Source organism: Lepidochelys olivacea (assembly GCF_965140295.1).
Source record: "Lepidochelys olivacea isolate rLepOli2 genome assembly, chromosome: 27".
In the NCBI taxonomy this organism is placed as follows: Eukaryota; Metazoa; Chordata; order Testudines; family Cheloniidae; genus Lepidochelys; species Lepidochelys olivacea.
This window is the reverse complement of record NC_140437.1, coordinates 11,429,093-11,457,007: the sequence shown is the minus strand read 5'-3', so window position 1 is coordinate 11,457,007 and position 27,915 is coordinate 11,429,093. Positions and strand designations below refer to the sequence as shown.

Sequence of the window (27,915 nt, the reverse complement as noted above, 5' to 3'; positions counted from 1 at the left end):
GACAGCTGCACTTTAATGACATTATAGACAGAAGAGGCTTGGATACCAAGTCAAGATGCATTTTATTTACAGGGGCAGCCACAATCCACTAATGGGAATACACAGCTTTTACAAAGTTGGAACTACCTGTACAGGATGGATTACATATGCAAAAATAAAAATTTCAAGACCACAGTACAGTACTGACCCCACCTTCCCACATGTGATCAACACCTGTGTCATTTCCCACCCTCCTGGCAGTTAGGTTGAGGGCCACAAATGGGAAGTCACAGGTGCAGGTTTTTTATATCATTACAAATTAAAACCCTCCTCATGACCAGTATCATGATAGAATGCAGGGTTTCAAGTGAAGCAGGCTTACCTTAAAAATAAAAAAAAAAAAAGGGTAGGGGGGGAATGATAGAGCCTATGAGTAAGAAGAAAAAACCAAGCAGCCTGGATCACTCTCTGAGGCTGCAACCCAAACGCAAATACAGCTGTGCTTCTCAGGGATTTCCACCAGCAGCTGCAGTACAGGGTCCAGCCTGGGCTCCTTTGGGTTGTTCTCTCTTAGGCCTTGCTTTCTGAAGTTGCACGACTCAAGCTGTTCATGACCGGCCTGTCCACAATGTTCTGATACCTCCATGGTAGCCAGTCATCTACCTCCTCAGTGGCCACGCTTAGAACTACCATGGTCCTCCTCTGCACAAAGGATTTTAGTCCCACCAATTCACCTAGTTAAGCAGGTTGTTTTAATATTCTGTGCAGGACAAAGATATTAACCCTCCACTTGCCTTCTATGCACTGTGCTGTAGCGACTCCCATGACACACATGCAGCTGTCAGCAACAAGCAGTTTAAGCCTAGAGGGAAAAGCCTGCTTTGTCCTGTTCCAGACCCCACTGCCCCTGTTATTACAGCAGAGTGGACAGCTGCTGCCCACCTCCTTCCACAGAAAGGTCTAGCTCAACACACGCTGGCGCTGCAGGAGAGCGGTCCAGGCCTGGGCCCTCAAGGTTCTATTGTTCCTACTGCTGACAAGCCCAGGTGCCATGGGACTGACCCTTTTAGGAGTCCCGGCTCGGGGCAAAGAACAGCTTCTAGAGATGCTTGATCCAGAGTTGCACGTAGGAGCCCCATGCAGCTACGCCCCAAAGCTAGCAGCATTGTTTCCACTCCACTCAAAACCGCAGCGGTGCGAGAAGCCTGCAGTTGCATCGACTGGAAAGACAACACGTAAAGAGACGTCAACCACGTCCAGAGAGAGCTCAGACACCCCAGGCAGGTGCATCAGCAGGCAGGGGAAGGGCACAGCTTAAAATGAGCCCGGCCACAAGCCAGGAGTCAAACTGGAGCTCATGGCTGAGTGTCTCCCTGGCTCAGCTGCATAGCTCAGAGGGAGGAATACGCTGTTCCCTTGTACAAGCAGCGAACGAGGTGCAGTGATCACCTCCACTAAGACTAGCCGCCGGGATGAGAGAGCCGGTTGTAGGACACAGCATGGACAGTTCAATCCCACACACTTGCAAAGCAGTTGGTAGGGACACAGAGACAACCCCGTCATTCTAGAGCTCCAAGCCACTGTATGATCCTGGCACACCCTGTTGGATGCACTAGCAGAGGCCACTTGCAGGTCAGCGCCCAATCTACAGGGTCAAATGCTTGTGCATGTGACACTCGCCTCCAGCTCGCACCCCGAATCTCTGCCATCCCTTTAATAAATTCCTCCACCATTCAAGACTCTCATGATTCTTAACCTAGATTAAAAACTAGACTCTCTCCCTCCCCCAAGAAGGGCACAGGATGAATAGGCAACTTGTGATTAACCTACCCGCACCCAAGCCCAAATGGACACCTAACTTGGGGGGATTCCTCTCCCTTAAAGACACTCTTCCCCAGAGGCCTGTTCTCTGCAGCCAGAGCCTTCCTTCTAAAGACATAATGGCTGGAGTTTAGGAGACAGACACAGGAGCACAGGTCAGAGTCTAGCTCAGAACAAAGGTTTCCTAGGGTCAGACAGGTGCCTTTCATAAAGTTACCTTAGACAGGGAATCAGCAAGGCTGTGGGAAGCAGGACACCTCATTTGCACTACGGGACTTAGTTCATATTTGCCAGCCAGCAAAGCCACTCATCGGGGTTTAGCCATTTTCACCGTTCTGCAATGAGACCCGCAGCGATCTGGAGCAGACATTCCAGGCCACTTACAGCCAATCGGTGCCTCAGGCGTTTGGAGACCCAAGACAAAAGTTACATGGGAAAGGCTGGGTCTGCACACCCCACCCTTCGCAGGGAGCGACCTGCGGAACAGAAGGAAGGTGCAGGGATACCAGAACCACAATTGGGCAGAGCACATACCTATGCAGACAGCTGGCTGCCTCAGACTGCAGGCCAGGAGCAGGGCCCTGTGCCATACACATGTGCTCAGTGTCAAAGGTGCCTCCCCCGCTCTGAGTGGCCCCCAGTTTTGAGCTAGGGCTGTGCACCGTGACTGCCTTGACCTCGAACATCGAGACGCAGCCGGCAGAGATTGCTCCGCATGCAGCCCCCACCATGATCCAAGCAGCGAGCTCTGCATGCCCTCGGGTTCCTGCCCTTTCACTGAGGGCACCCCACAGGCCCCTTCAGTGCAGAGCAGGGCAGAGCCGCACGCACGAGAGGGCTGGCTGAGTGCCACGGCTCCAACGGGAAAGCAGAGGAGAAACCTGGAGGTGCCCCCCCCCAATCAGTTTTCAGATGCTTTTGGAACCTGCAAGGCATCCGGATACAGCCTTGCTCACACATGCAAGCGTCCAGGAAGAGTCAGACAGACAGACAGACTGACACGCTGCCACCTGCAGGACAGAGAGGTTCTCTGCAAGCAGGCCTGCAGCAACGCTGGTCACCATTAGCAAAAGGCTCAGAAACCGACCGCCACTTGAATTCTTCCCCCAACTGCAAAAAAAATATCAGCCGGATCACATCACAGAAAGGCCTAGAGGAAATAAAAGCAGATGGCTTGGGTCTCAGTTCCCTGGGAGGTTTGCTCTGCACACACAGGCGCACGGCTCAGCTGGCTGAGAATTGCAGAGATAGAAATTCAAGAGAGACAGGAGAAGAGCCACAAGAAAAGACCCACCAGAAGCCCACTCGGGGTCTGGTTCCTGGTGACAAGAAGCCCCAGGAGAATCAGAAACCAGAGGGCCACCCAGAGATGAGAGAAAAAGTAAAAGACACCTTGAAAATGTAAGCATTCGGTTTTCCAAGTCAGCAGGAAGCACCATGTGTCCTCGGAGGGAAAAAAAGGGGGGGTCCTGCCCCAAAAATGGGGCCTGGGCCATGCTTAGCACGTTCAGAGCGTGCAGAGGAAGGAGCTCGTCTCTAGCAAAGGGCAGCCCAAGCCACGTGATTCAGTGGGCACTCACTTGTCCCTTCCTAAAGCTCGAGGGGAGATGGGAGGCAGGGAAGAGGGAGGGGGCGAATATGCTTCCCCCCCCACCCAGGTTTTTTTAAAGCAGTGAATCCTTCCAATGCCAGCCTCGCTGCTCAGAGACCTGCGCTGTGCAGAGAGCGAGAACACGGGCCCGGCAAAGGAAGTCCCGTGGATGCAGCCGGAGCACGTGCTTTGTCACGGGTCCTGCGGCTGCTTTCCACGGTAGCAGCGGCAGGAGGGCCCCAGCACTTACCCAGCCAGCAGCTCCCTCCAATCACTGGGTACGACTGGAGTCCCAGGGCAACACTGGGCAAGGCAAAGCATCGCGATGGTACCCCCCCTCCCCCCGCCAACGGTACAGCAGTCTCGTCCCCCCAAGCAGAGACGGCAGAACAAACGCCAGCAACACCATGGAGCTAAGCAGCCAAAAGCACGTCCCCATGCCAGGAGGGGGACCCCACGGGAATGTGTGTCACCATCCAGCCTCCACGCCGAATGGGGAGGGGGCCTCTGCCCTCCCACACCCCCGGGCCCGACCGTACCCCGCAGTCCTCACCCAGCGCACTGACCGGTGCCCGCTCTGGGGCCGGCCCACCCAGCGAGCACCAGCCACAGAGCGAGGGTGGCACATGGCCACCGCCCTGCGGGCAGAGCGCACCACAGCGGAGACATCAGATCACGCCCTGAGTGCTGGCCTGGCTGGGGCGCGGACCTGTCAGCGGCCAGCCCCCTCCCCACCTGGGGGCAGAAGGAAGGAGGAATGCCTCCCCCCAAAATGCCAAATCAAGGCCCGGCCAGAAGTTACATAAGGCCTGGGTTACCCTGAAAACAAAGGCCCTGGGCCCCTGGCATGGACCCTTGCACCAGCAACCCTGCTCCCTGGAGGAGGTGGCTCTGAAGGGACGCACCTGGGGCTTTTCCTCCCCTCAGATCCCCTCCTTTCCAGTTCGTCGGTCAGAGCAGGCGGGGAGGCTGCGGGGCTGGCATGGCCCGGTTCCCGCACCCCTCCTCTCCGGTGCCTCCCTTCAAGGGCCAGGGTGGAATCAGCTCAGTCCCCCGCACCCGTCTCTAGTGTTGCCAAGCGACAGACGTCACCACATAGTCATGATTGGACATCCAGTACAAAAAAAAAAAAAATCACAGAATAAATAGACATGGGGGAAAGGGACACGCCCGCCATGCCCCCCAATCCCCACAGGCAGTGACGGCCTCTAGCTCCACAGCGCCCCCTCCTGGAGACGGGTGCCCCGCGCAGTGCGATTCCCGGAGACGCGCTCTCTCTTCGCAGTCAATGGAGCGGGGTGGGGGGGACGAGACGCCGCCTGGCTCCCCCGGGCGCCATCAGAGTCAGGACAGGCCCGGTGCAGGGGCTGCCCCCGCCCCTCAGTTGATGTCGTCGTAGATGCTGGGGGTGGGGGGCGCAGGCGGTTTGGGTTTCTTCTTCTTGCCAGAGCTGAGCCCCGGCGTGCCCCCCACCAGGCTCAGGTGCGGCTTCTTCTTTTTGGGTTTTCGCGACTCCGAGTTGTTCGTACCTGGGCCGAAGGGAGAAGAGGGAACGTGAGCCGCACGCCCAGCCCCTGGAGCTGGTAAGGAAGGGCCGGGGCCCCATGTGGCCCCCCAAACCAAAGGGGAAAGCCCCACTCCCCAGAGACTCAGCCTGGCCCCCACGGGGCAGGGACAATAGGGAGCAAGTTGGGAGGAAAGCCGAGGGCTTTCCTATTAACTGCGGGGAGGGAGGGCAGCCTGCCCCTTCTGCCCAGGGCATGATGGACCAGGGAGCTGCCCCAAATCCTCAGGGCACTTCTCCCAGGACCCTGGCAGCCGGCAGAGACCCCACCCCCAGCCCCCAGTTCTTACTTGCTTTCGAGGAGGCCGAGTCGGAGGGCGAGATGTCCGAGGAGCCGTCCCACTGCAGCCGGCTCATGATGGCCTGGCTCTCCGACACGTCAAAGCCCTCGTTTTCCACGCTGCCCTCTGCTTCCGGGAGCGAGCTGGGGGGAGGGGGCACACAGGGGTAAGGGGTCACAGCCTTTCATAGATCCCTTAACCCCGCACACGCTGCTTCTGAACCCGTGCCCCACAAGCCGTGAGTTCCCCTGCAGAGCGAGGTGAGCAGTCAGATGGGGCCAGAGGTCTCAGGGGGAGGAGATGTGCTGGCCACCAGCGAGGCCTCTGGATCTCCTGCAAGGCGCAGCCCTCTTCCGCCCCCGCTTCATTTGTTTTGAGGTGGGGGTAACAAACAAGGCGCTTTGGTTCTAAGCGTTTCTCAAAGGGCTTGCCCCCCACCTGCCTGCTCGGTTATGGACCCCCTGCTACCCCCAGGCCAGCCCGTGGAGCCGGGTTTTGGCTGTGGCCGGGGTAGGGAAGGGCCACAGCAGTTCCAGCTCCCACAGACAGCCCTGCCCTCAGGTCCTCCTGCTGCTCCCTAGAGCCCTCCAGAATCAGATCCTCTCCCCTCACCCTGCATCAAGCCTTCTGATCACTCCCCCCCCAGCTTGGAACAGGCTCCCTCTTGCAGGACCCGAGCCCCCAGCAGCCAGTCTCCGAAACCCCATCCTGGGCTGCTGTCCCACATATCAGTCACCTGCCTCCAACCTGGGACAGACACTTCCCCCGGGGCCATCCACATGGCGCTGGGCAAAGCCCTCACTAGCCCTGGGGCTGAACAAGGGCTTGTCTGCTCAGGGCCTCGGGCTCTGGGGGAGCTGCTGCCCTCGCTGTCTGTGCTTGGCCGAGGCCCACAGTCGCCACACCAGGGCCTCGCTAAACGTCTCCTGGAGATGAGCCCGCCGGGGCCCAGAGAGCTGGCCCTGTCTAGCCCAGCCTGGAGGCGGCAGGCCCAGGAGCCTTTTCCATCTCCCATGGGCGCGCCTCGGCTCCGCTTTTGTCTGGTTGCACTTACGCAGAGGGTCCAAGGAGGTAGACCCTGACTGACCTCCGCTGCTCGTCTGTGTGCTGGGGGCACCGCAGAGACCTGCGGGGACACAGGAGTTCAGAGGCCTGGAGCGCACAGTGGCTTGTGTTCCCCTTCCCTGGACTTCCCAGCCCTACCCTGGCTCCCCGGCTGCCTCCCTACACCCCGGAGAGTCACGCTTTTGGGGGGTGATTCTGCCGGTAACTCAGCAACAGCTGCTCCTCAGACAGGAGACGACCCCACCCACCCCATGCAGTCCCAGGTTGCAGTGAGGCCAAGCTGCCGGAGCAAAGCCTTTCGGAAAGGCCCCGAGCAGGGCGCAGAGACCCGAGGCGGTGCTCTCACCTGGTGCACATCTTCTTGGTGTGTTCGGAGATCACCCCGCATTGCTAGAGAGAGAACAGATGGGCTGAGCGACCACAGAGGCAGCGAGGGTCACCGGAGGTGTCCCAGCGCAGAGGTATTGCTACGTGGGGTTTTCAAATACCCTTAACACGGGACCTTCCTTGGCAACCAGAGACACAAGGTTCCCCCTGGTTCTGGGGGGGGGCAACACAGAGCTTGAAAGATTTCACTCCCCGGGGCAACCTTCCATCTATGGTTCAATGCAGCCCTGTCTTCCCTAGTCTGCAGCAGGGCAGCCCTAGTGCCTCAGCTGCTGCTGCTAAGGGTATTCCCCAAGCAGCTGCAGCGTGAAACCAACTCGACTGGTCAGTTTTGCTGCTGCTATTCAGAGCCCAGCAGGCCACTGCAGCAGGGGTAAGCAGCCAGGCATCAATTTCATTGCTGCCGAGGCAGGTCAGCTGCTTTGGAGGTAGGCAGCGTTTGAACAAGGAGCAGTGCCCAAGAGGAAGGGCTTGGGAGAGAAACTCCAGACAGAGGAGCAGCCAAGACCCCTATCCCATGTGGTCAGGAAGCTGAGGCCAGGCAACGTAGCTACAAGTTCATCAGATGCTTCTTAGCTACAGGCGGATATTAAAGACAAGGGGCTCTACCAGCGGAAAACGACTAGGAATGGGGAAGGAGGAGTGGGGATATTTACTTGGACAACATCTTGGACCCTAACTCATGGGCTCTGTGTCACCCAAGCAGGAATGACTGACTCTCAGGGGTCTTGGAGCAACCTAGCAATGTTCCCCGCCCGCTCTGGCTCGTCGTATTGCTGAAGCCCCAAGCCAAGCGGGAAAGGCACGCAGCAAGTGCGCCGTCAGGCTCGGAGCGCTTCCCAGATCTTAGCTCTTCCCCGCCCAGGTGAGCAGTCTGCAGCCGGGCTAACGGACACAGAGGGAAAGGTCATGCGGCCAGTCACAGGCCACAACGCAAGTCAGCAGGGACAGAGCCCAGGAGCCCTGGCTCCCAAGCGAATCTCGCCCCGCCCTGCTCCCTTTCTGCTCCGTCCCAAGGGGCTACTCACCGTGGTGAGCAACGAGCGGAGCTCCTCGGGACCCAGCGTTTCATAGTTGATTCCAGAAGAGCTGCTGTACTGCAGGGAGACACGAGGGTGACTGAATGTCACAAGGATCGTCCGGGGTGCAGCGTGCTAACCCCAGTCAGGGCCCCAGTGCTGTGTAAACCAGCCCCGGCCTGAGAGCGCTTCAAATCTAAATACACCAGATGAGGGGCGGGAGGGGAACCGAGGCACAGGGAGGGGAAGCGACTTGCCCGTGGCCACCGAGCAGGCCAGTGGCAGACCTGGGAATAGAGTCCAGGTCTCCTGAATCACAGGCTAGCACTCTACCCACTGGGCCATGCTGTCCGTCCGTTCCCCCCCACACACACACCATGGATTCACACCTACACTCACCTTAAAGGGATCCGAGTTCCCGCTGAGCTCCCCTGAAAAGAGGACGAGATGGTGAGACACGTGATGCGGCCATCACTCTGGGCAAAGGGAGAGATAGGGGCTCCAACCCCAGCCAGGCTCCCACCCTCCCTGCCTGGGCCTGGAGAGCCACCGAGCAGCCCTGTGTGTGTCCCCATGGTGTGGGACAGAGCCCCTGGGAAGCCAGTCCCAGCCCCAGGGACCTTTGTCTCAGCCAGGCACAGGTTGGGGGAGGGGGGGTTCCCAGGAGCAGCAGGCTTAGGGGCGTGAGAGAGGCCTATGGGAAGAGGGCATTGGGGGGCTCAGCACACAGGGGAGGAGAAGAGTCAGGAACAGCGGAGTGAGCCACGGCAGAGCCTCGAGCTGGGCATAGAAGGGAAAAGGAAGCCAGCGCATTCGGTAAAGGCAGGGAGGGGCGCCGGGCAAACCCCTGCCCCCACCCCTTCCTTGAAGAGGAGCTCAAGCCAGCAGCCATCTAGAGCCCCCCGGCCCGGGGCATGAGCAGGGGGTGCCCTGGAACTGCCGGCAGCCTCCAGAGTCCATTGCAACCCCACGGTTCCCACAGGATCCTCCCGGGGAAGCTCTGCCACAGCTGTCTGCTTCTCCGGCGGGGACCCCCAGACCCCGGTGACCCACGGGGTAGGGGTGGGACACGTATCAGAGAAAGGGGCAGACTACGCTGGGGCAGGCAGCAGCTCCGCGGCCCAGAACCAGACCCACTCAGGGCCAGGACAGTGCGTTCCCTTGGGGCACAGGTGAGGAACCGGCCAGGCCTCACCCAGCAGCCTGCTGGCCTCCCCATGGGCTCTCCCCAAGGAATCACAGAATATCAGGGTTGGAAGGGACCTCGGGAGGTCACCTAGTCCAACCACCTGCTCAAAGCAGGACCAATTCCCAATTTTTGCCCCAGATCCCTAAATGGCCCCCTCAAGGATTGAACTCACAACCCTGGGTTTAGCAGGCCAATGCACAAACCACTGAGCTATCCCTCCCCCCCCACGCTCCTCCCCAATGCCCTGCCATGCTACTGCTCCCCCTTCCAGCATCGCACATCCCAGGCTTCCCCAGGGCATCGCGGTTGGCCAGCCGCACAGTCACTGTCATGGCAGGACTTGGCTGCACCAGGCCGCTCCACAGAGACATCAGGCCCCGTTCCCAGAAGCAGTGGGGAGCGCCAGCCCCAGGCAGGGCCAGCCGGCCTAAGCCCCGCCCCCTCCACCAAGGTGCTCCGCCCCCTCACCACTTACCATTTTTGTGTTTTAAGGATTTCGATCTCCGGGGCGAGTTGGGGTTCTGGAATAAGGCAGACAAACGCTTTGGGGAAGAGAAGGAACGAAGCGGGGTCTGAGTGCACCTTGCCTGTCCCCTTCCCCGCCCAGCCCCATGGAGAAGAACAGCCAGCCCCGGGGATCTGGGCATTCACACCCACAAACCTCACCCCTGGTTATTCAAGGGAACGCGCTCACCTGGGACCAGAACTGAAGGGGCAGAGCTGCGGTGTCCTGACAGCCCTAACAGCGCACACAGAAAGTCTCGCTCCCTTTTGCGGTCACAGTGCAAACGGTGCATGGCCTCGGGCTCCGGGGTTCCCCCCCCCCCCGAGCACCGAGCCGAGCTCCCGGCACGAGGGCCCAAGCAGAGGAGACGTCCTCTGCACCCAGGACGGGCACTAGAGACACCATGGGGCATGCAGATCAAGGCAGGACCACGCCCCCGGGCCAACCTTCCCTTGCCCCACTGCCAGTACGTACCCTGCAGACCACACGCACCTGACGCCAGCCTGCGTCCCAGCGCTCACAGCTGATGGGTCTCCTCCCCTCCCCCCGCGTTGCAAAAACGAGGGGTGAGCACCTCTTCACCCCCGACCCTACATTCCCTCGCCCCTTCAGCATGAGCCACACAGAACGTACCTTATCGGATTTCCTCTTCTTTGCTAGGAAGGGAGGAGGAAGGAATAATGTTCTTTAGCCCTAACAGTGCCACCATCTCACAACGTCCAAACCAGCCTCGGAGCCCGTCCCCTCCAGAGGCAGGGGAGCCAGCGGGCCAGGGCTGAAAAGGCCCAGGTCCTGCGGGAGCGACCGGGGTGGGAAACGGGGATGGGACAGGATGGCCAGAAGGGACCGAAAGCCAAGCCCCCCGCGCTGCTTGGCTTTAACCCTTTCGGCGCCAGCCCGCACCACCACCCGGCTGCAGCCGTGCTCCTCCAAGGGCTTCATGCAGGCTAGGCAGCTCCCGAGGGGCAGAACACACAGACAGAGGCTCGCTCGCTCTCCCAGGCTCCTCTCAGCCTGGCGTCCAAGCGGCCGCAGAGCTGGCTGCATGAGGTCATTGGGTAACCGGCAGAGACAGGCTGGGGTGCAGGGGACAGAACGCAGAGCAAAGGGCCCCCGGAAGGAGGCCTGAGCCACCCATTCCAAGACCACCCCCCAACGAGGCGCTAACTAAGATTATTTCCCAGCCCCCCCACGGAGAGGCAAGGCAGGCTTGCGGTGGCGGCTCTGGGCGGGGACTCAGGACATCGGGGTTCACTTCCTGGCTCTGCCCCAAACCCCCCCCATGACCTTGGGCACGAGGTGCTGGGCACCAACATCTGCCCCACTGATGAGCAAGTCAAGGGCAGGCCCCACAGGCTTAAGGTATGTGGGGGTAGGAACCCCGTTACCTCTCACTCTGCCCCTCAACATGGCTCCCCGGGGAGATCTTTCACAGCCCAGCCCTCTGGGTGTTGGGCGTGGGGTGATCTGGCCCTTACTGCACAAGGACGGATACGCAGTAGAGGAACCTCCCACCCGCTCGCTCTGCACTGCCCAGAGACCGCGATAGGACCCCCCACCTCCACCCCCGGCCGCGCTACCTTTCTTCTCGGAGCCATAGGACCAGTCGTTATCGTTGATGTCATCGTTGTCCTCTTGGTCGCTCTCGGATTTGTTCATGTTGTTGCTGCTAGCGATCCTGTTCGGGGGGGGGACGGGGGACACACAGCCACGAGGGTGCTCAGCTCTGGAGGCCTGCCCCCCACCCGCCCCCCCGCAGATGGCCCAAGGTAGAGGGACACCGAGCCACCCCACAAAGCTCCACGTCCACGGAGATCAGCAGAGGGGCAAGGAGCATCTTGACCAACAAACCCAACTGCACAAAACAGGTTGCGGGGGGGGGGGGGAGGGGGGCACGCAGGGGGCTAAACACAGTGCCTGGAGGTTTCAACAATTAAGTTTTACAAAAAAATTTAATTGCAATTAGGGAAATGGGCCTCAGGACTCCTGGGTCCTGTTCCTGATTCTGGGAGGGGGGCGGGGCCAGCAGTTAGCAAATGAAGAGGATCAAGACTCTTGGGTTTTGTTCCCAGCTCAGAGAAGGGAGGGTGGCCTAGTGGTTAAGTCAGGACTCCTGGGTTCTGCCACAGACTCACTGGAACACCCTGCTAAGTCTCCCTAGGCCTTGATTTCCCCGAGGGGGGATACATCCAGTGCAGGGCGCGGGCTCGGTGCCCATGACCCCTTTGCGGTCCGGTCTGTAGCTGAAAAGGGCTCTGTGACCAGCAGCCCCCGCGACCAGTCCCCGCGACCAGCCCTCACCTCCTGTTGGCTATCCGGCTGCTGTTCCGACCCATCCCCAGGCACTTCTCCAGGTGGGGGGCGAAGCGGGAGGCAGCGATGCTGCGGCTGCAGTTGGGACACACGCACTCCTTGTTCTTCCACTGGTTGTAGACCTGGCCGAAGATATCCACGCCAGGCTGGTCCACGATTTCTGAGAAAGAGGGGGGCACAAGCATGAGTCCTGCTGGTGCCACGGGGCAGGCACGGAACAGCTCCTCAGGGTGGGGGGCAGCAGCGCCCACCGCCACGTCCCTGAGCACTCCCACCAGCCACACAACGCTCCAGCTTGCTCGGAGAGTCTGCTCCGATTGTCAATAGGCTGCGGGAGAGCCCAAGTTTCACCCGGCTTAACAGCGGGCCAGCACCCGGCCCAACAGCGGGCCAGCACCCGGCCCTGGGGAGGTACCGAGAGAACCCCTTCTCCCACAGACTCCGAGCAGACTCGGGACACAGAGCTGCCAACTCCACCTGGGATCTGGGAATACGTACAGCACCGAGCACCATGGGGGCCAGCCGCAGGATGAGCTGGCCCTTTAAGGGGATGGGGCTCTGCCACATGCATGCTAGGCTTAGCCCAGCTCCCCAGGATAAATGCACGGGCCGCAGGATGGGGAGCATGCGATGACCAACCAGGCCAGCTGAGGGATACCAGGGCAGCCTTGGAAGTGAGAGCGGAAAAACAGCCAGGAAAGGGCTAGTGGCAAGGCCTCGCTAGGCTGAGTAACCCTCCAGAGCTCCTTGGCAGAAACCAGCCTCCCAAGATTAACTGGGGGGGGGACGGGGACGACTGAGGCAAGAGTGGGCCCCGAAGACTGACTGGAAAAGCGCTGCTCCAGAGCCCCATCTCAGTCGGGGTCCGTACTCAAATATGGATACACAGCAATAGGGGGGCCGAATCCGCTCCAGTCCCTCTCCTGCCTGGCGGTCGTGGGGGGAAACGACACGTTTGTTTCAGTAACATCGGTAGCTGGGACCCCAAGGAGCCGTGTGCCAAGAAGAGGCTGTTTTTACACAGTCACTTTTCTGATTACAGTAAAACCCTCCTTCCACCCTCACGAAACAGGTCAGTTTAAGAGCCAGTCCCCAGACAGCCCCCTTCCCCCCTGCCCCCTTTTGAGGCTACAGAAGTGGAGGTTCTCCTGCTGTCCTGCAAGAGCCTCCCTCGCCCCCAAGAGACACAGATCCCTATGAGCATAGCCAATGCTGATGCCTACAAGTCACTTTGCCCTAGGGGTTTGGTCAGACAAAGGAAAATTTCATCGAAAGGCCAAGCCCGAGGTTTAGATACATTTCTAGCGTCTGACCCTCCGCTACCCAAACCGTGCTCACAGGCCCCGAGGTGGCTGAGCGCGTTAAGGTTTCTACATAACCCGGTATGAAGTGATGCACTTGGGAACGTCTCTGTAAACCGGTTCCTCGCTTCGTGTCAGGAAGAGGGAGCCCAACCTGACTGCAAACACGTCACGCTTTATAAACAGTCAGTGGAGACGGGCAGATTTCTTTGGGATTCCCCCGCCCCGGGGCCCATAACTCAGTCCCCTCGCTCGGTGGCATGGAACCCAGGAAGGGAGAGTGCTGATCAGCCGAGCTATGTAGCTGCCTAGAACAGCTGCAACTCCAAAAGCACGGAGCGACGGCTTAGAGGGACCCCAGCGGTTTGAAAACCGCGGCCTTTCTCCGACGTCTGTACCTGGCACAATAACCACACGCCTAAGGCCACGCTGTAGCCTGAGCGACTCACAGGGTTTGGACTGATGTAACTGGCGTGCAAATTTTAACCAGTCTCGTTATACTGGTGCAAGCCCTAGTGCAGAGACAGTGAAACTGGCAGAAAGGCGCCTTGTGCCCGCACAGCTTATTCCCCTTCTCGAACCAGATAAGCTACACCCATGTGCGGCAGCTTTATACCAGGATCCCTGCACGCATACGAGGGAGGCTGCCTCCCCTTAAGCGTCTAGTTCACTTGGTACAATTCTTGTGCTTAGCCAAGGCCTAACTCCGAGGAGTTGGAGGAAAATAAGAATTAAAAAGACAAGCCTCCTGCTCCAGGGCAGAAAGCAGCCTCTAATGAACAGCGTCAGGAAGATGTTTTCCTCATGGGCAGGTTATGCCATAATGGCCTCCCGCCGTAGTTTCTTGCATCTTCCTCTGACGTAGCTGGTGCTGGCCAACGTCAGGGACAGGATACTGGTCTAGATCAGTGGTTCTCAAGCCGGGTACGGGTAACTCACCTAGATATTTGCCTAGTTTTACAGCAGGCTACATAAAAAGCATGAGCGAGGCCGGTACAAACTAACATTTCATCCAGAAAATGACGTGTTTATACAGCTCTCTGTACCACACACTGAAATGTAAGTACGATATTTATATTCCAATTGATTTATTTGATAATTATATGGTAAAAAGGAGAAAGGCAGCAATTTTCCAGGGCTGTGACACTTTTGTATGTTTATGTCTGATTTTGTAAACGGGCTGTTTTTAAGTGAGGTGAAAACTGAGGGGTACGCAAGACCAATCAGACTCCTGAAAGGGGTCCAGCCGCCTGGGAAGGCTGAGAGCCACTGGTCTAGATGGACCACTGATCTGCTCCAGGATGGTTCCCTGTATCCCGACTGGGTGCCCACCTGAGTCTTTTTCAAGTTCACTCACTCGGCGCGTGGGCCCGCACTGCGTGCCTGGCCAGTTTACCCTGTCGCTGGGTAGCTACTCTAGCTCCGTCTCTCCCTTGCTAAAAAGGCCCTTTCAAAGCTCATCGGGGGAGCAGACCTGACTCAAAGTGACCTTCAAGGGTGTTTCTGGAAGCATTAGGCTTTGCTATCTGAAGGGGCCTCATCAGAAACCGGATCCCGGCTTTCAATTCGCCATTTCTAAAGAGCCAAGTTGGCACATCCCTTTAAATCCTTCGAGGATGCTCCTGCCGGTTCTGCCCCGCTAAGCCTGAGGAGCGGGAAGGGAGCAGGGAAGGGCCCTAGAGGGAACTCACCGAAATCCTTCATGCTGTCGGGGTCCGTGTCATCCAGGAAGAAGTAACCGCACTTGACTGCCCGATGCACCTCGAAGCAGAGCCCCAGGCAGGCATCTTCGACCAGGTCCGTGTAAATCTCGTGAGCGATGGCCTGGGGCCCAACAGAGCCGGTGAGAAGCAGCAGGGAGGGAGACCCGATTACATCCCACCGGGTGAAATTTCCCCCCCCTTGCCATTTTCAACAGCCCAGACCACAACAGCCACCCATGCTGCCCGAGACCGTGCAACGTTTCCTATACCTAGCGGATCTGACTGTGAGGAACTGGGGGGGTGGGTGGGAAAGAAGAGGTTTCTGAGGTTGCTCAGCCCCCACCGGGATCGGGCCCGGAACAGGAAATACCACAGCAGGATAGTGGCTGATTTGAGTGGCCACCGCTGCGTCGGGGGTTTGAATGGCAGATCCAAGACTGTTCCTAGAGCTTGGTGCAGATGTCCCAACAGCCATCCACAGCAGCAGCAGAAAAAGCATTTACCCACCGCTGGCCCCTCTGCCATTACCACCACTGGCAGGGTTTTTGTGGTTTGGTTTTTTGAGTTTTTAGCGCTTCCCGAGCCTCTGCCCGGGGACACTGGGGATACCCCACGCAACGCGTCTCTGCATCACGCAGAATTTCCCTTACATGCACACCTGGGGAGAGACCCTTCGCGGCCATTGTAGGCAACAGGCTCCCTCTCCCTGGGTCAGCTCATACAACGCACCAGCAGGCGGGGGCCCGGGGGGAGGACCCCGGGCTTCTGATCAGCATGGAAATAAAGCAGCATGCACTCGGACTGGAGAGTTGCACAAGATGCACTGGGCACAACCAACATGTTCCCCCCCGCCCCCCAGGGATGCTCACGGGGCGAAGGTCACCACCGCCACTCTTGCAAAGCACCGGTGCCCCCTCCCCACTGCCCCCCACTCACACCCCCGCCCCTTGCACTGTACCCCAGAGCAACTGCTGCCATCTTTCCTGAGCATGTTCTCTGCCCGTCCCAGCAGACGCCACGATGCTGGAGCAGGTGCCCACGGGGGGCTACGCAGGGCCCAGCTGCACGTCCTCTCCCACCCAAGGCTGTCGCCACTTTACCCCCAGCCAAGGAGGTATATTTGCAGTAAGAGGGGGGGAAGAGTCTGGGATCAGGGAGTTTTCCCTGCTCTCTTCCCCCAGAAGGCAACAGGAGGGGCAGAAGCAAGCGCAGAGGAGCTACCCTGGGAAGTCTCATGGCTCTCAGCTCTCTCCCCCGCACCCCCCACGACAGCAGCCTTCTGGCTCTCATAGAATCATAGAATATCAGCGTTGGAAGGGACCTCAAGAGGTCATCTAGTCCAACCCCCTGCTCAAAGCAGGACCAATCCCCAATTTTTGCCCCACATCCCTAAATGGCCCCCCCCAAGGATTGAACTCACAATCCTGCGTTTAGCAGGCCAATGCTCAAACCACTGAGCTATCCCTCCCCTCTCATCTTCCTCGTTCTGAGATGAAGTCGCACGGTCTGAATGTACCTACATCCTTCTGCAAATCCAGACTCTTCCCCTCCTAGAGGGGTCAGCTCAGGACGGGCAGAATCGGGGGCCCCAGTGAGGTGGATTCTCGGGCCCCCACTCCCGGCTTCCAGTTAGAATTGGACACCCGGCTGCTTCCTCACTAATGCTGCAAGAAAGCGGCCTGCACCTGCACCCTGAAAGAGGGGTTCCTCCTCGCCATAGGAATCCAGCAGGCAAGGCTGCCCTCCCTCCGGGGGAAAGCCCTGTTGGCTTGTTGGACAGCCCCAGGCGCACGTGTAAAGCTGTGGGCCAGGGGCCTCTTCTTTCACCTTCCCTAGGCAAGTGAAGGAATTCAGGTTTCAGAGTAGCAGCCGTGTTAGTCTGTATTCGCAAAAAGAAAAGGAGGACTTGCGGCACCTTAGAGACTCACCAATTTATTTGAGCATGAGCTTTGGTGAGCTACAGCTCACTTCATCGGATGCTGTAGCTCACGAAAGCTCATGCTCACATAAATTGGTTAGTCTGTAATGTGCCACAAGTCCCCCTTTTCTTGAAGGAATTCAGTTTCACTAATGTTCCCTCTGCCACACCCTCCGACTTAGTGTCATTGGTTTCCCAGAGATTTGCCACATCCCTCCCCTTGGATGCACCAAAGAGGGGTCAAAGGCCAGCACTATAGGAATCAACATTCCTGGCTTTTCAGGACCCACAAGTCAGGCTTGGCTCTTCCTGGCCTCACCCCCAGTAACAGACAAATTCTACCCACCCCACCCCTTGCACCCCCAGGGTCGCCTCCATGTAGCTGAGCTTAGGCTGCAGCCCTGAAACTGGAACTCAAAGTGATTCTGTGGCTCATGCAGCCTGGAATCCTGTTGGCTCCGCAGGACTGAGAGGAGTGGCAAGGACACGCCTTGCTCACTGATCAGCCAGCAGATCTGCCTGCTGCACGGAGCGAGAAGGGGACAATTCTGCACAGAGTAAAACGGACTCGTTAAATCCCGAGGCCAGGATGGTGGGAAGGATTCTCCAAGGGAAAGTGGCTTTCTAGAGTCCTGCAGGCCACGGCTCACTCCCGCTTACCTCCAGCTTGCTGTTATCCAGGCCAGACAAAGACATTTCCTCCATTTTCATTTGCAAACGCTATTGGAGAAGACGCTTTGAATGCACATAGCACAGGCCAGGCTGGGATGCCGCTGCACGGACAAGAAGGGGAGAAACAAGTCAGCGCTTAAGAGCCCCATCAAACCCCACTCAAGAGCGCCCACCGCCCAAGGGAAGCCCCATCAGGCGGGTCATTTGAGAACACATCACAGAGACAACCCTGCGCTGGGCAGAGGGGGAAAGACTGACTAGATCAGCGACCCGCAAACAGGGGACACAGGAGGTGCCATTTCCCGGCACCGGTATCAGCCGCTGGGGGACGGATAGCACCTGCACCCCGACAGGGCACAACCTCCGCCCACAACCGAGTCTGGGCTGTTCCAAACCAGCCCCACGTGCTAGCCAGAGGGCGCCGGGGGTCGCCAACCAGTGCAGCCAGTTCTGATGCAAGGGGCTGTAATAGGACAGCTGGGCACAAGCGTAAGGAAAGCAGGGTCTGCTAGCATTATTACTTATTGCTAGGACCGCAGCATCTAGGAACGCCAGTCAAGGCCCAGGCCCCTGCCACGCAGACCGGCACAGCGGCCTGAACGCAATGGACACCGGTGCTTTGTTAAGCAGTTCTGGTTCAGAAGAGGTTGTCCTGGAAACGAGAGCTGCTCACCGTACAGACCCCTCCTTTTGGGAGGCCTGCGAAAATAACGCCAGAGACCAGGTTTTCCTTGGCAGCAGCAGGCAGACCCCTATGGATTTTGGTGCAAAATAGGCAAACTGGAAGGGGGAAACAGGGGACCCACAGAGCCCCTGGCATCTAGTTGGCAGACCAGTCAGCTTCCACCAGGTCTGTAATGGTCTATAGATCAAAGCACCGGCAGATGGCAGCCATTAACACATTCCAGCACCCCAGGTCAGCTCTGCCCATCCTCGCAATAGAGTTTAGCATGGACACCCTTCCTGCCCAGATAGGAAATAAAGAAGGAATAATGGGGAGGCCGAGGAGGAAAGCGGGGGGGAGGGGGACAGTCCCTGGCATGAGGGAGGAAGTATGGGGGGGTAGCAGGGAGCCCCCAAAATGGAGGGGGATGAGAGGGCAGCACCCAAAGAACTTGGCAGGGAGCGGGGGGAACGGAGGGATGTGAGGAACCCCCATGCGTGCAAGAGGAGCTCAGCCAACAGAAACAAAAGCACACCCCTCTCGTTGGTAAAGCGAGTAACAGCATTCCACCGGTCGCTATTTCACAGCAGGTGTGGTCTCCACTCCCTCAATCCCCATCACCTCTTCCTCCAAGCCTTGGGTTAGGGGATGTACAGGCCGGACAGCACCAGCCAGGGCGCCGGAGTGGGACTCAGGAGACCAGTTCTAGCGTCATCTCCGCCACTGCTGCGACACCTTGGGCAAGTCACTTGTGCTCTGTGTCCCTTTCCCCGCCCCCCCTTGTGCGTCTCGTCTATCTGCACCGCAAGCATTTTATTAATGCTACCACCACCGCTCGCCTCTTAACAGTAGAGCTCAAAGGTCAAAATCATTCTCCCCGTTTTTCAGATGGGGAAACTGAGGCACAGAGCGGCTAAGTGACTCACCTGAAGTCACCCAGCAGGCCAGGAACAGAAACCAGGTCTCCTGAGTCCCAGCCCACTGGACCACGCTGCAGGGATAATCTGTGTCTGTACTTACAGTCCCTCAGGCCCTGGTCTCAGTTGGGGTCTCTACTGGAATACAAATAAATAACAGGACCCCAAAACACAGCTCCAAGCGTGACACCCAAGTCAATCCTCCCGAGATGCCACGCCTCAGGCCAGCGGGCTGGTGGAGTCCAAGAGCTCTCCCCGAGGCCAGTTCAGTGCCCCAGCCTAGGAAAACAACAATCCCGACACAGCGGAGAAGGCAAAGCGGCGCAAGGAAAGAGACCACAGTACTCGGGCCCTGCGCCAGGACACAACACCGGAGCCTGCAGGGCCGGGACGAGAGCACCAGCAGGCTGAGACACGCCAGCCGTGAGACAGCCTCATCCCAGGAAGCAGCGTGGAGAACAGGGCGCTCCTTCCACCTTTCCGCGCCAGGAGCCCAGCCAACAGCTTCCACCCCCCTCAACTGGGGCACCCGCAACAGAAGACATCTCTGTCTACTGGAGTCAACTCAGTGGGCAGGAGAAGGCGCTGCCAGGGGCCCGCACTGCTGCCCCCGCTCTGTCGGCGCCTTCCTTAGTCTGCACCCCTGCAAGAGCCATGGGGCAGAGGCATGACCCCCGGCTAGTCAAAGGGAGGTCGAAGCGTTCCCGCTTTTGGGAAAAGTCCACATTTATCTGCCTCTCCCCCAACCCCTCTTTGGAATAATCTGCCCAGAGGAGCAGGGCAGGAGGCCCCCGGCTTCCCACATCATCGAGAAACAATTCTGCTGCATCACCTTTCCCAGGAACAGATGGACCTGAGATCACAGAAGTTTGACAGGTGTTAAGCAGCTGTGGGGGGTGGGGGTGTGTGTGTGATAAATGGATCTGATATTAAAAGAGGGCAACCTGGGGAACTACGCCTCCCCGCCCCTCCACGCATACACCCAGTAAATAACCGAGCCATCCAGTTAGGAGCCATATTGCCAGCTTCTGCATCATGCCAATGGCAGGCTAGGATGGCGCAGAGAGGAAAGAGGCCTGCGGAGCTCCCCACCCCACCTTCCAGGGGGTCCAGAAGCAGCCCCAGGGGCGGCCCCAGGTTTCCTGCACTCTCAGGGCTTGTGGCGGGGGAGAGCTCCCACAAGTCAGAAAGAGGAAATACCGATTTCAAAACTGGCTTCTTCCCTTTGTAAGCTCTACTGTGCATCTCTCCCAGTGCAGCCCCCACCCCCGCCACCCCCTTGGCAAGCAGGGAGCGGCTTGTGGACACAGGGGGATGGGTACAAAGACCAGACCAACTCCCAGGGGCTGCCAACAGTTTGGGGCTCTCCCTAGCTGCCTGTCGTAAGGCACCGGGAGCTTGATTAGCTTCACAAAAGGAAGCGAGCCACGGTGCTGGCACCGGGGTCCTGCCCCTCCCGAGACCCATCTGAAGCCAGGGAGCCAGAGGCCGCTGCCAGGCAGGATCGGGCCCGCACCCCACGATTCCGAGCTTCAGCCCCACTGGGGCGGATGCTCCGTGGCCCCTCTCTGAAGGGCGGGGGGTGCAAAAGAGAGGAGACACCCCCAGCCAAAATTAGTTTCCGCTCTCAGCAGAGGCTTGCCCTGGAGTGTGCGCCCCCCCCCCCCGCGCCCAGACCAGCATGTGTCAGGGGGAGGCCCGGCCCCGGCTCACTCTCCTCCCCATGTGCCCCCCTCCCCGGGTGAGTCCCCCCCCCCCACTGACCTCCTACCCAGTCACCCCGCTACTCCGGCCCTCCCAGCCAGCCGATCTCCTCCCCCACTTCCTCGTCCCCCCACCCCTTCCCCCAAGCCCCTCCCCCGGCTACTCACCCCGGCTGTGCGGAAGAGGCGGGGTGGGGGGGGTCGCCCGGGGCCGAGCTCCCCGCTAGCAGCAGCGCCCGCCCCGCTCCCGGCTCCCCATGCCCGGCGGCGCCTCCTCCTCCCCGGGCACATTCAGCGGGCGGCAGCCCCGGCCATGGCCCCCCCGGCTCCCCGGCCGAGCGGATCCCCCACGCAGGCTGCGGGGGCTCAGCCCGGCCCTGCAGCAGCCGCGGCGGCCCCGGCCCTAGCGCGCCCTCCGCCCGGGCGGCAGCAGCATTGGCAGGCGCTGGGGGGGGGGGGCGGGGCTCAACCTACCCTGCTAGGCCGAGGCGGAGGCGGGGCTCGGGCGCCAATGGGCGGGCGAGGCCGCGAGCCGGCAGCCAATCGGCGCAGCCGGCACCTTTTTCACGCTGCTGTGCGCCGCGCGGGGCTGGCTACATTGTTGCAAGGCGGAGAGTGTCAGAGGATTCCAAGGGAGGGGGAGGGGCTCGGAGCGGGCAGCGCACAAAGGGGCCGTGGGGGCGGGGCTGCCTGCTCCTCCCTCCTCCAGCGATCCCCCTCCCCGCACCTGACTGCCTGCTCCCCCCCTCCCAGGGGATCCCCCTCCCCGCACCTGACTGCCTGCTCCCCCCCTCCCAGGGGATCCCCCTCCCCGCACCTACCTGACTGCTCCCCGGCTCCCAGGGGATCCCCCTCCCCGCACCTGACTGCCTGCTCCCCCCCTCCCAGGGGATCTCCCTCCCCGCACCTACCTGCCTGCTCCCCCCCTCCCAGGGGATCCCCCTCCCCGCACCTGACTGCCTGCTCCCCCCCTCCCAGGGGATCTCCCTCCCCGCACCTGACTGCCTGCTCCCCCCCTCCCAGGGGATCCCCCTCCCCGCACCTACCTGACTGCTCCCCCCCTCCCAGGGGATCCCCCTCCCCGCACCTGACTGCCTGCTCCCCCCCCTCCCAGGGGATCTCCCTCCCCGCACCTGACTGCCTGCTCCCCCCCTCCCAGGGGATCCCCCTCCCCGCACCTACCTGACTGCTCCCCCCCTCCCAGGGGATCCCCCTCCCCGCACCTGACTGCCTGCTCCCCCCACTCCCAGGGGATCCCCCTCCCCACACCTGACTGCCTGCTCCCCCCCTCCCCCGAGGAGCTTCCTCCCCGCACCTGACTGCCTGATTCCCCCCACTCCCCAGGGATCTCCCTCCATATACATCTGCATGCTGCCTTCTTGCCCCGTCCCATCCCCTCAACATGTCTGCTGCCCCTCCCCATTTTTCTGTGTCCTCCATCTCCTAACAGAGTGCCAACTCCCCCACCTCAGGGTATCCTTCTTCCCCATGCCAGCCTCTTGTCACCTCCTAGGGGATCCTCCTAAAACCAATTTGCCTGCCCCCCTCTCCAAGGGATCTCCCCCCACTTCGGTCTCCCCTTAGAAAAGGCACACACCCTTCTAACCAACTCTCCTGTGGGTGCGTCTTCCAGGCTCTGATTTGCAGATCTCTTTGCTGGGTCCTCCCCTCCCAGCACCCCTGCAAAAAGCAAGCCCCAAACATCTTGTATAACAGACACATGGTTTCATTCACCTTGCCAGGTAACAGTTCTCTGTGGCTCTAACAAGGTGGCCAGGAGAACTCCACTGATGGTTGTAAGTTACAGTGGGCTGGGACAAGTAACTTGTACTAAATGCCTGGGGCCCGATTCTGTAGTGCCCTGCACCATCTGCAGTCATTTACCTCAATGGAGTACTGGTGGGAAATGCAACCATCCTACTCCAGTGTTTGACACTCCCTTTGCCCTGCTGCAGAGGACCGGGTAAGAGGTAGGGCCTGGGGGAAGCTGGGCCCTGGTGTATGCTGACAACAGACAGGCAGGGTGAGGTACACTTTCCCGCAGGGATTGGACCCTCCTCTGAAGGTTTACCTCTTCCACTACTTAGCAGGGCTAATTCCACCTTTCGCACATGAGCCACCTCACCTTAGTGCCCAGAGACAGGTCAGCTGCACTTCGTCCAAGCGAGATCTCTCCCTGGAGCTGTCCACCATTGGGGAGGAGAAATTTAGTGCTCAGGAAAGTGAGGAACTGGTAGAAACTCTTTGGTAGCTGTAACCTGCGAGGTAGGGGACAAGCTTCAACCTGCAGAGGCCCTTTCCTCCTGACCCTACAGCACCCCGCAATTCCAGTGCTGCTTCCCACCCAGCTCCAGGTGCCTTTGTTCTTCCAGCCTTGGGCCTCTCCTGAGCACAGACTCTGGGGGCAGCCAGCATGGTTTCACCCACGCAGCAGGCCAATTCTGTACTAGTGGAAGCTGGTCCTACCCTAGCAATGGTTGCTAGGCAGCCCATAGCAGAAAGTGTGATTCTGCTCTGAAAAGTGATTCTGAAAGTCGAGTTCCAGGTTTGGGTCTCAGTCCCTCCAGATCCACGGTGCACAGCTGTCCTGGAAAGATTCTTTCGCTAACTGCCACCCCTGCAAACTCCCCCTGGGAGCTGAGAGTCAGGCTGGGTTCTTTCCTCCACGCTCATCATCACCAAGAGCAGAAATCCTGGCCTTAGTAACACCTGTGCAGCCCCCAGACCCTGGGTATAAACACAGAGGAATCATTTCATTTGCTGTGGAAATGCAACCACCTCTGGGTTGGAGCTTGGCCACTGCTTAACAGCACACAACCCATTCTGTGTAACGGTTTAGGGTAGGAAATGACCATTCTAGTATTAAATTGCTAATGCAGGGAGAATTCGGCAAGTACAATGCATTTATCTGTTCTAGAATTTGGGCAGGCTTCTGCTTTAACACCCTGACCCTCCTAGGAAGTCCCACGGCAACTTCAGTTGTCATAAATGGCCAGAAATTTGTTTAAATCGCCTCCAAAAAGCCAATGGGCTGACTTATCTGTTGCCCTGCACCATGTGTAACTACTCACACCTGTGCGGAATCGATGTAAGACAGGGCCAGGTCAGAGGGGGATTTTTACACACGCTCTTTGCTTAAACAACACAGGATAATGGAGAACCAACCCCAGCTTCTGGAGTAGCAGAGCGCCTTACACCTTACGGAAGGACGGCACAAAGCATCCCGTATGGGTTTTGGAACCTCTATAAACTAGTTGGCGTATTTAAGTCTGTAGCTGAGGCTCCGCTGGGTATCAGTATTCCAGGGATGCCCAGTTTGAAAATCATTTGCCTAGACCAGTGGTTTTCAACCTTCCCAGACGGCTGGACCCCTTTCAGGAGTCTGATTGGTCTTGTGTACCCCAAGTTTGACCTCACTTAAAAACGACTTGCTTACGCAATCAGACATAAACATACAAAAGTCCCACAGACCCACTAGCACTGAAAAACTGCCGACGTTCTCATTTTCTCGGTATGAAATTTTCGTTGATACCGACTTCACTAAGGCTTTTTACGTAGCCTGTTGTAAAATTAGGCAAATATCTAGAGGCGTTGATGTACCCCTTGGAAGAAACGGAGGATTGGGGCCCCTTTGTGCTAGCTGCCATAGACACACACAGAAGAGAGTCGTTTGACTTCAGTGGGGCTGCTTACACGCTTCACCATATGTGTGTTTGTAGGACGAGGGCCTTGTATTGTAAATTCTTTGGGACAGGGACTGTCTTATGAAGGTCTTAATCCTGCAAAGATGCATGTCCTTTGTTTTAAGGCCACAACCCCCAAGTGGTCAAAGGCAAATGGGGGCGGGGTGGGGTACAAGGTATTGAACATTGAATTACAGTCTAGAGCAAAGAAAATCTCGCTTTCCCACACTTTTTCCCCCTTCAAGGTCAAGTGTTCTCCAGCCGCCTCTTGAAACACACTCATATAGTACATAGGCTTACCACGGATATACTTTTTACTCTTACTTTTATAGTAAATGTTCAATCACAAAGGTCTTTCATTTCATTTTTCAAATAAGGGGTCATTAATCTGAAAAGGTTGAGAAACAGTGATCTAATCTGATCTGCAGAAAAGACACAGAATTTCCACACATTTAAACCCATTAAGTACAAATTGGAGAGAGTCCAGCAGAGGGCAACGAAAATGACCAGGGGGCTGGGGCACGTGGCTTACGGGGAGAGGCTGAGGGAACTGGGGTTATTTAGTCTGCAGAAGAGGGGGAGAATGGATAGCAGCCTTCAACTACCTGAAGGGGGGTTCCAAAGAAGATGAAGCTCGGCTGTTCTCAGTGGTGGCAGGTGACAGAACAAGGAGAAATAGTCTCAAGTTGCAGTGGGGAAGGTTTAGGTTGGATATTAGGAAACACTATGTCACTCGGAGGGTGGTGAAGCACTGGAATACATTACCTAGGGAGGTGGTGGAATCTCCACCCTGAGAGGTTTTTAAGGCCCAGCTTTACAAGGCCCTGGCTGGGATGATTTAGTTGGGGTTGGACTAGATGACCTCCTGAGGTCCCTTCCAACCCTAAACTTCTATGATTCTAAGTATATCCAAATCATTTCATAGACTCATAGAATATCAGGATTGGAAGGGACCTCAGGAGGTCATCTAGTCCAACCCCCTGCTCAAAGCAGGACCAATCCCCAATTTTTGCCCCAGATCCCTAAATAGCCCCCTTAAGGATTGAACTCACAACCCTGGGTTTAGCAGGCCAATGCTCAAGCCACTGAGCTATCCCTCCCCCTCATTGTCTGTCCAGAACCCACTCTGAATGCTATTGTAAAACAAACAGTAACAGCTAATTATTAAGTTGAACAAAGTCGCAACAGGGGAAAAACAACCTCTGACACAGGGGTTTTTCCCTAAAGTTTTATTTTTTTTTAATAGTAATGACATGAGAACAGAAACATTATTTTTTACTTCATTATACGAACCCAACCCCTCCCCAAAAAACAACCCCAAAAAACCCTCCACAGTTTTAAGTTCTGTCCAGGCTTGATTTCTAAGTCCACTGAGCAATACAAATTGAAACTGGGTTTTGTTTGTTTTCATTTTTTGAAACCTACAAAAACACTCTTTAAATATTAGAAAAAAAATGGTTTTGTTTTTTTTTTGTGTGTTTTTTGTTTTTGTAATTCACAAGAACGACCGTCTAAAGTATCACTGGTTTCTGTGGCAGTGCAAAAATGCACTCAGCTTCAATTCTCTTACAGTACAAACCACTTTTTCCTCCCCTGTAACTTTAAAAAAAAAAACAAAAAAAAACCTGTCAGTACTGTAAGAATTCTTTTTTTTTTTTAAACAGAAAAAAATTTTTTTTGTAATTTTTTTTTTTTGTACTAAAAAACACATCCACTAAAATACAACAGCGCTGGGTACAATCAGCAAAATGAAATCGGTTTCCCCGCTGGGGGAAAAAGAAAACAAAAACAAACAAAAAGGATCAAGTGGGGGAGGAGGGTCGGGAAACAGGGACAAGGACAGACAGACGGATACAAAACAGCAGGCAGGAGGTGTGGGGGAAGAGACATCATGGGCTGGTTACATCAGAACACGCCCAGGGAGAGGGGAGGAGGGGGCAGGAAGAGGGGGTGAAGAACCATACATTTTCATCAGCACTTGAGTCCCTTTGCTAGATCTACAAGGATTGTCTGTTACTCTTTGGGGAGGGCATCCTGTGAGCGGGCTGAATGACACACCCCAGCAAGGACGCCCCTCCAAGATATCTCCCTTACCCTACTCAAGTCAATCGCATGGCTTCCCCTTGGGACTTGGAAGCCCCAGGACAGTTTCAGCTCAGATGGGGAAGTCCACTGCAATTTGTGGAGTCGCAACCAGCTAGAAATGGGGATCTTTAAATCCCAGCAACCCTCTGGCTCCAATTCAGAAAAGCATCTGCTTAAATCCCATTGAAATTAAACCTGTGCTTTCCTGAATTAGGGCCGATGAGAAAATTCAAACAAGGAACCTGGGCAGGGACTGGAGAACTACTCAGTTCAAACACACCCTAGCATTGTAAAAAGGAAGCGTTAAACATACTGGGCCCGATCCTGCAGTCCATACCTGGGCACGATCTTGCTGTGAGCATAGTCTGTGTTGAATGCCTAGCAGGAAGGGGGGGGGGGGCTTCTTTTGGGCGCAGACCCACCTAGGGTGGCCACGTACCCCCTTCCTATGCCATGACTCAGTTGATCATACCCATGCTGGGTGTTTTGTCCCCATTTCCATATAAAGCCCCCCACAGGAGAGATCTGATTCGACACAAACAACCCACGGCAGCTGCCCTCTCTTGGAAGGACGTGGGGGGCGGTTAGGTCTGGCGTCCCCAGCACAGCGTCTCCACCCTGACCCGTTGTGGAGTCCAAATCCTAGAGCCCAGGATATTTGAGAGCCTCTTGGGGGACAAGAGGGGGACAGACAGGCCTAAAGTCAACCAAGAGGGGGCTCAGCCCACCCCCAAGCTCACCTGGGAGAGGCAGGGGGCTGCAATGGAAAGTGGGGGGAATGAGTCATGTGAGTACAACCCAAGGAGCAGCAACCCCAACCAGCCCCCCCAAATCTGCTCCAACTCTCCCCCCAGCGACTAGACACCCCTCCCAACACGCGCTGCTAAAATCCGTACCCCCTGCCTGCCACGATCCCCCCCTCCCCCCCCCCCAGCTGGAAGCTTCACCCCCTGAGGCTGCCCTTAATTTTCTCTACAAAAAACAAACAAACAAAATCACATTTGTTCTCGCCCCCTCCCCGATTCAGACTATGACCAGAGGAGAAGGGACTACCTAATACTCTGACGGGACTTGGCTGTGCCAAATACAAAACACGGGGGGGGGGGGGGGGGCTGCCCAAATCCTTGAAACATACGAACAGGAAAGGAAGCGAAAAAGCCCAGAATTCCTGTTCCAAGCCTCCCTGCTTTCCGAGCTCACCGGAGCTTCGGGAACAGGTGGTGCGTCAGCTCTGGGATGGGGGAGAGCGTGCCCTTGGCGAGGGAAAAAAAAACTCCAGCAACATGCTGACCCGCTGCTTGGATCCATTACTGCTCAATACTGTCACTGTTGCCCCACCCGGGGCTGGGGAGAGGAAGTGGTAAAGAGAGTTGTTCGGTGAGGAGAGGAGGGAAGAGAGGGTGGCCAGGCTTTTAAGGTGTGTGTGTGTGGGGGGGGGAGTAATGGGGACCCAGTTTTGTTCTCAAGTGTTTCTTAGTAAGTTAGGCTCCCCAGTCTACATCGGGTGGGGGGGGGGCACAGAATTGAGCGAGATGAGAGATGAACTGCTGGTGCT

The 27,915-nt window shown here is 57.5% G+C and overlaps 1 protein-coding gene across 3 annotated transcripts; it reads right to left on the bottom strand.

Moving 5' to 3' along the window:
* Positions 1–43: 43 nt before the first annotated feature.
* On the bottom strand, positions 44–21,027 carry ATXN7L3 (ataxin 7 like 3). 3 transcript variants are annotated; one of them, XM_084615697.1, is made up of 13 exons: positions 20,761–21,026; positions 17,297–17,409; positions 14,707–14,839; positions 11,703–11,874; positions 10,982–11,079; positions 10,035–10,057; positions 9,372–9,438; positions 8,107–8,138; positions 7,717–7,785; positions 6,648–6,691; positions 6,291–6,362; positions 5,246–5,379; positions 44–4,920 (listed from the first exon to the last, which is right to left on the bottom strand). In XM_084615697.1, exons 2-13 carry the CDS (start codon positions 17,345–17,347, stop codon positions 4,772–4,774), a joined length of 1,044 nt encoding a protein of 347 aa, XP_084471823.1. In that variant the 5' UTR covers positions 17,348–17,409; positions 20,761–21,026; the 3' UTR covers positions 44–4,771. The 3 variants fall into 3 exon arrangements, with proteins under 3 accessions (XP_084471823.1, XP_084471824.1, XP_084471825.1); XM_084615698.1 differs by having other exon boundaries at positions 9,372–9,417; XM_084615699.1 differs by lacking the exon at positions 6,291–6,362 and having other exon boundaries at positions 20,761–21,027.
* Between the last annotated feature and the right edge of the window lie 6,888 nt (positions 21,028–27,915).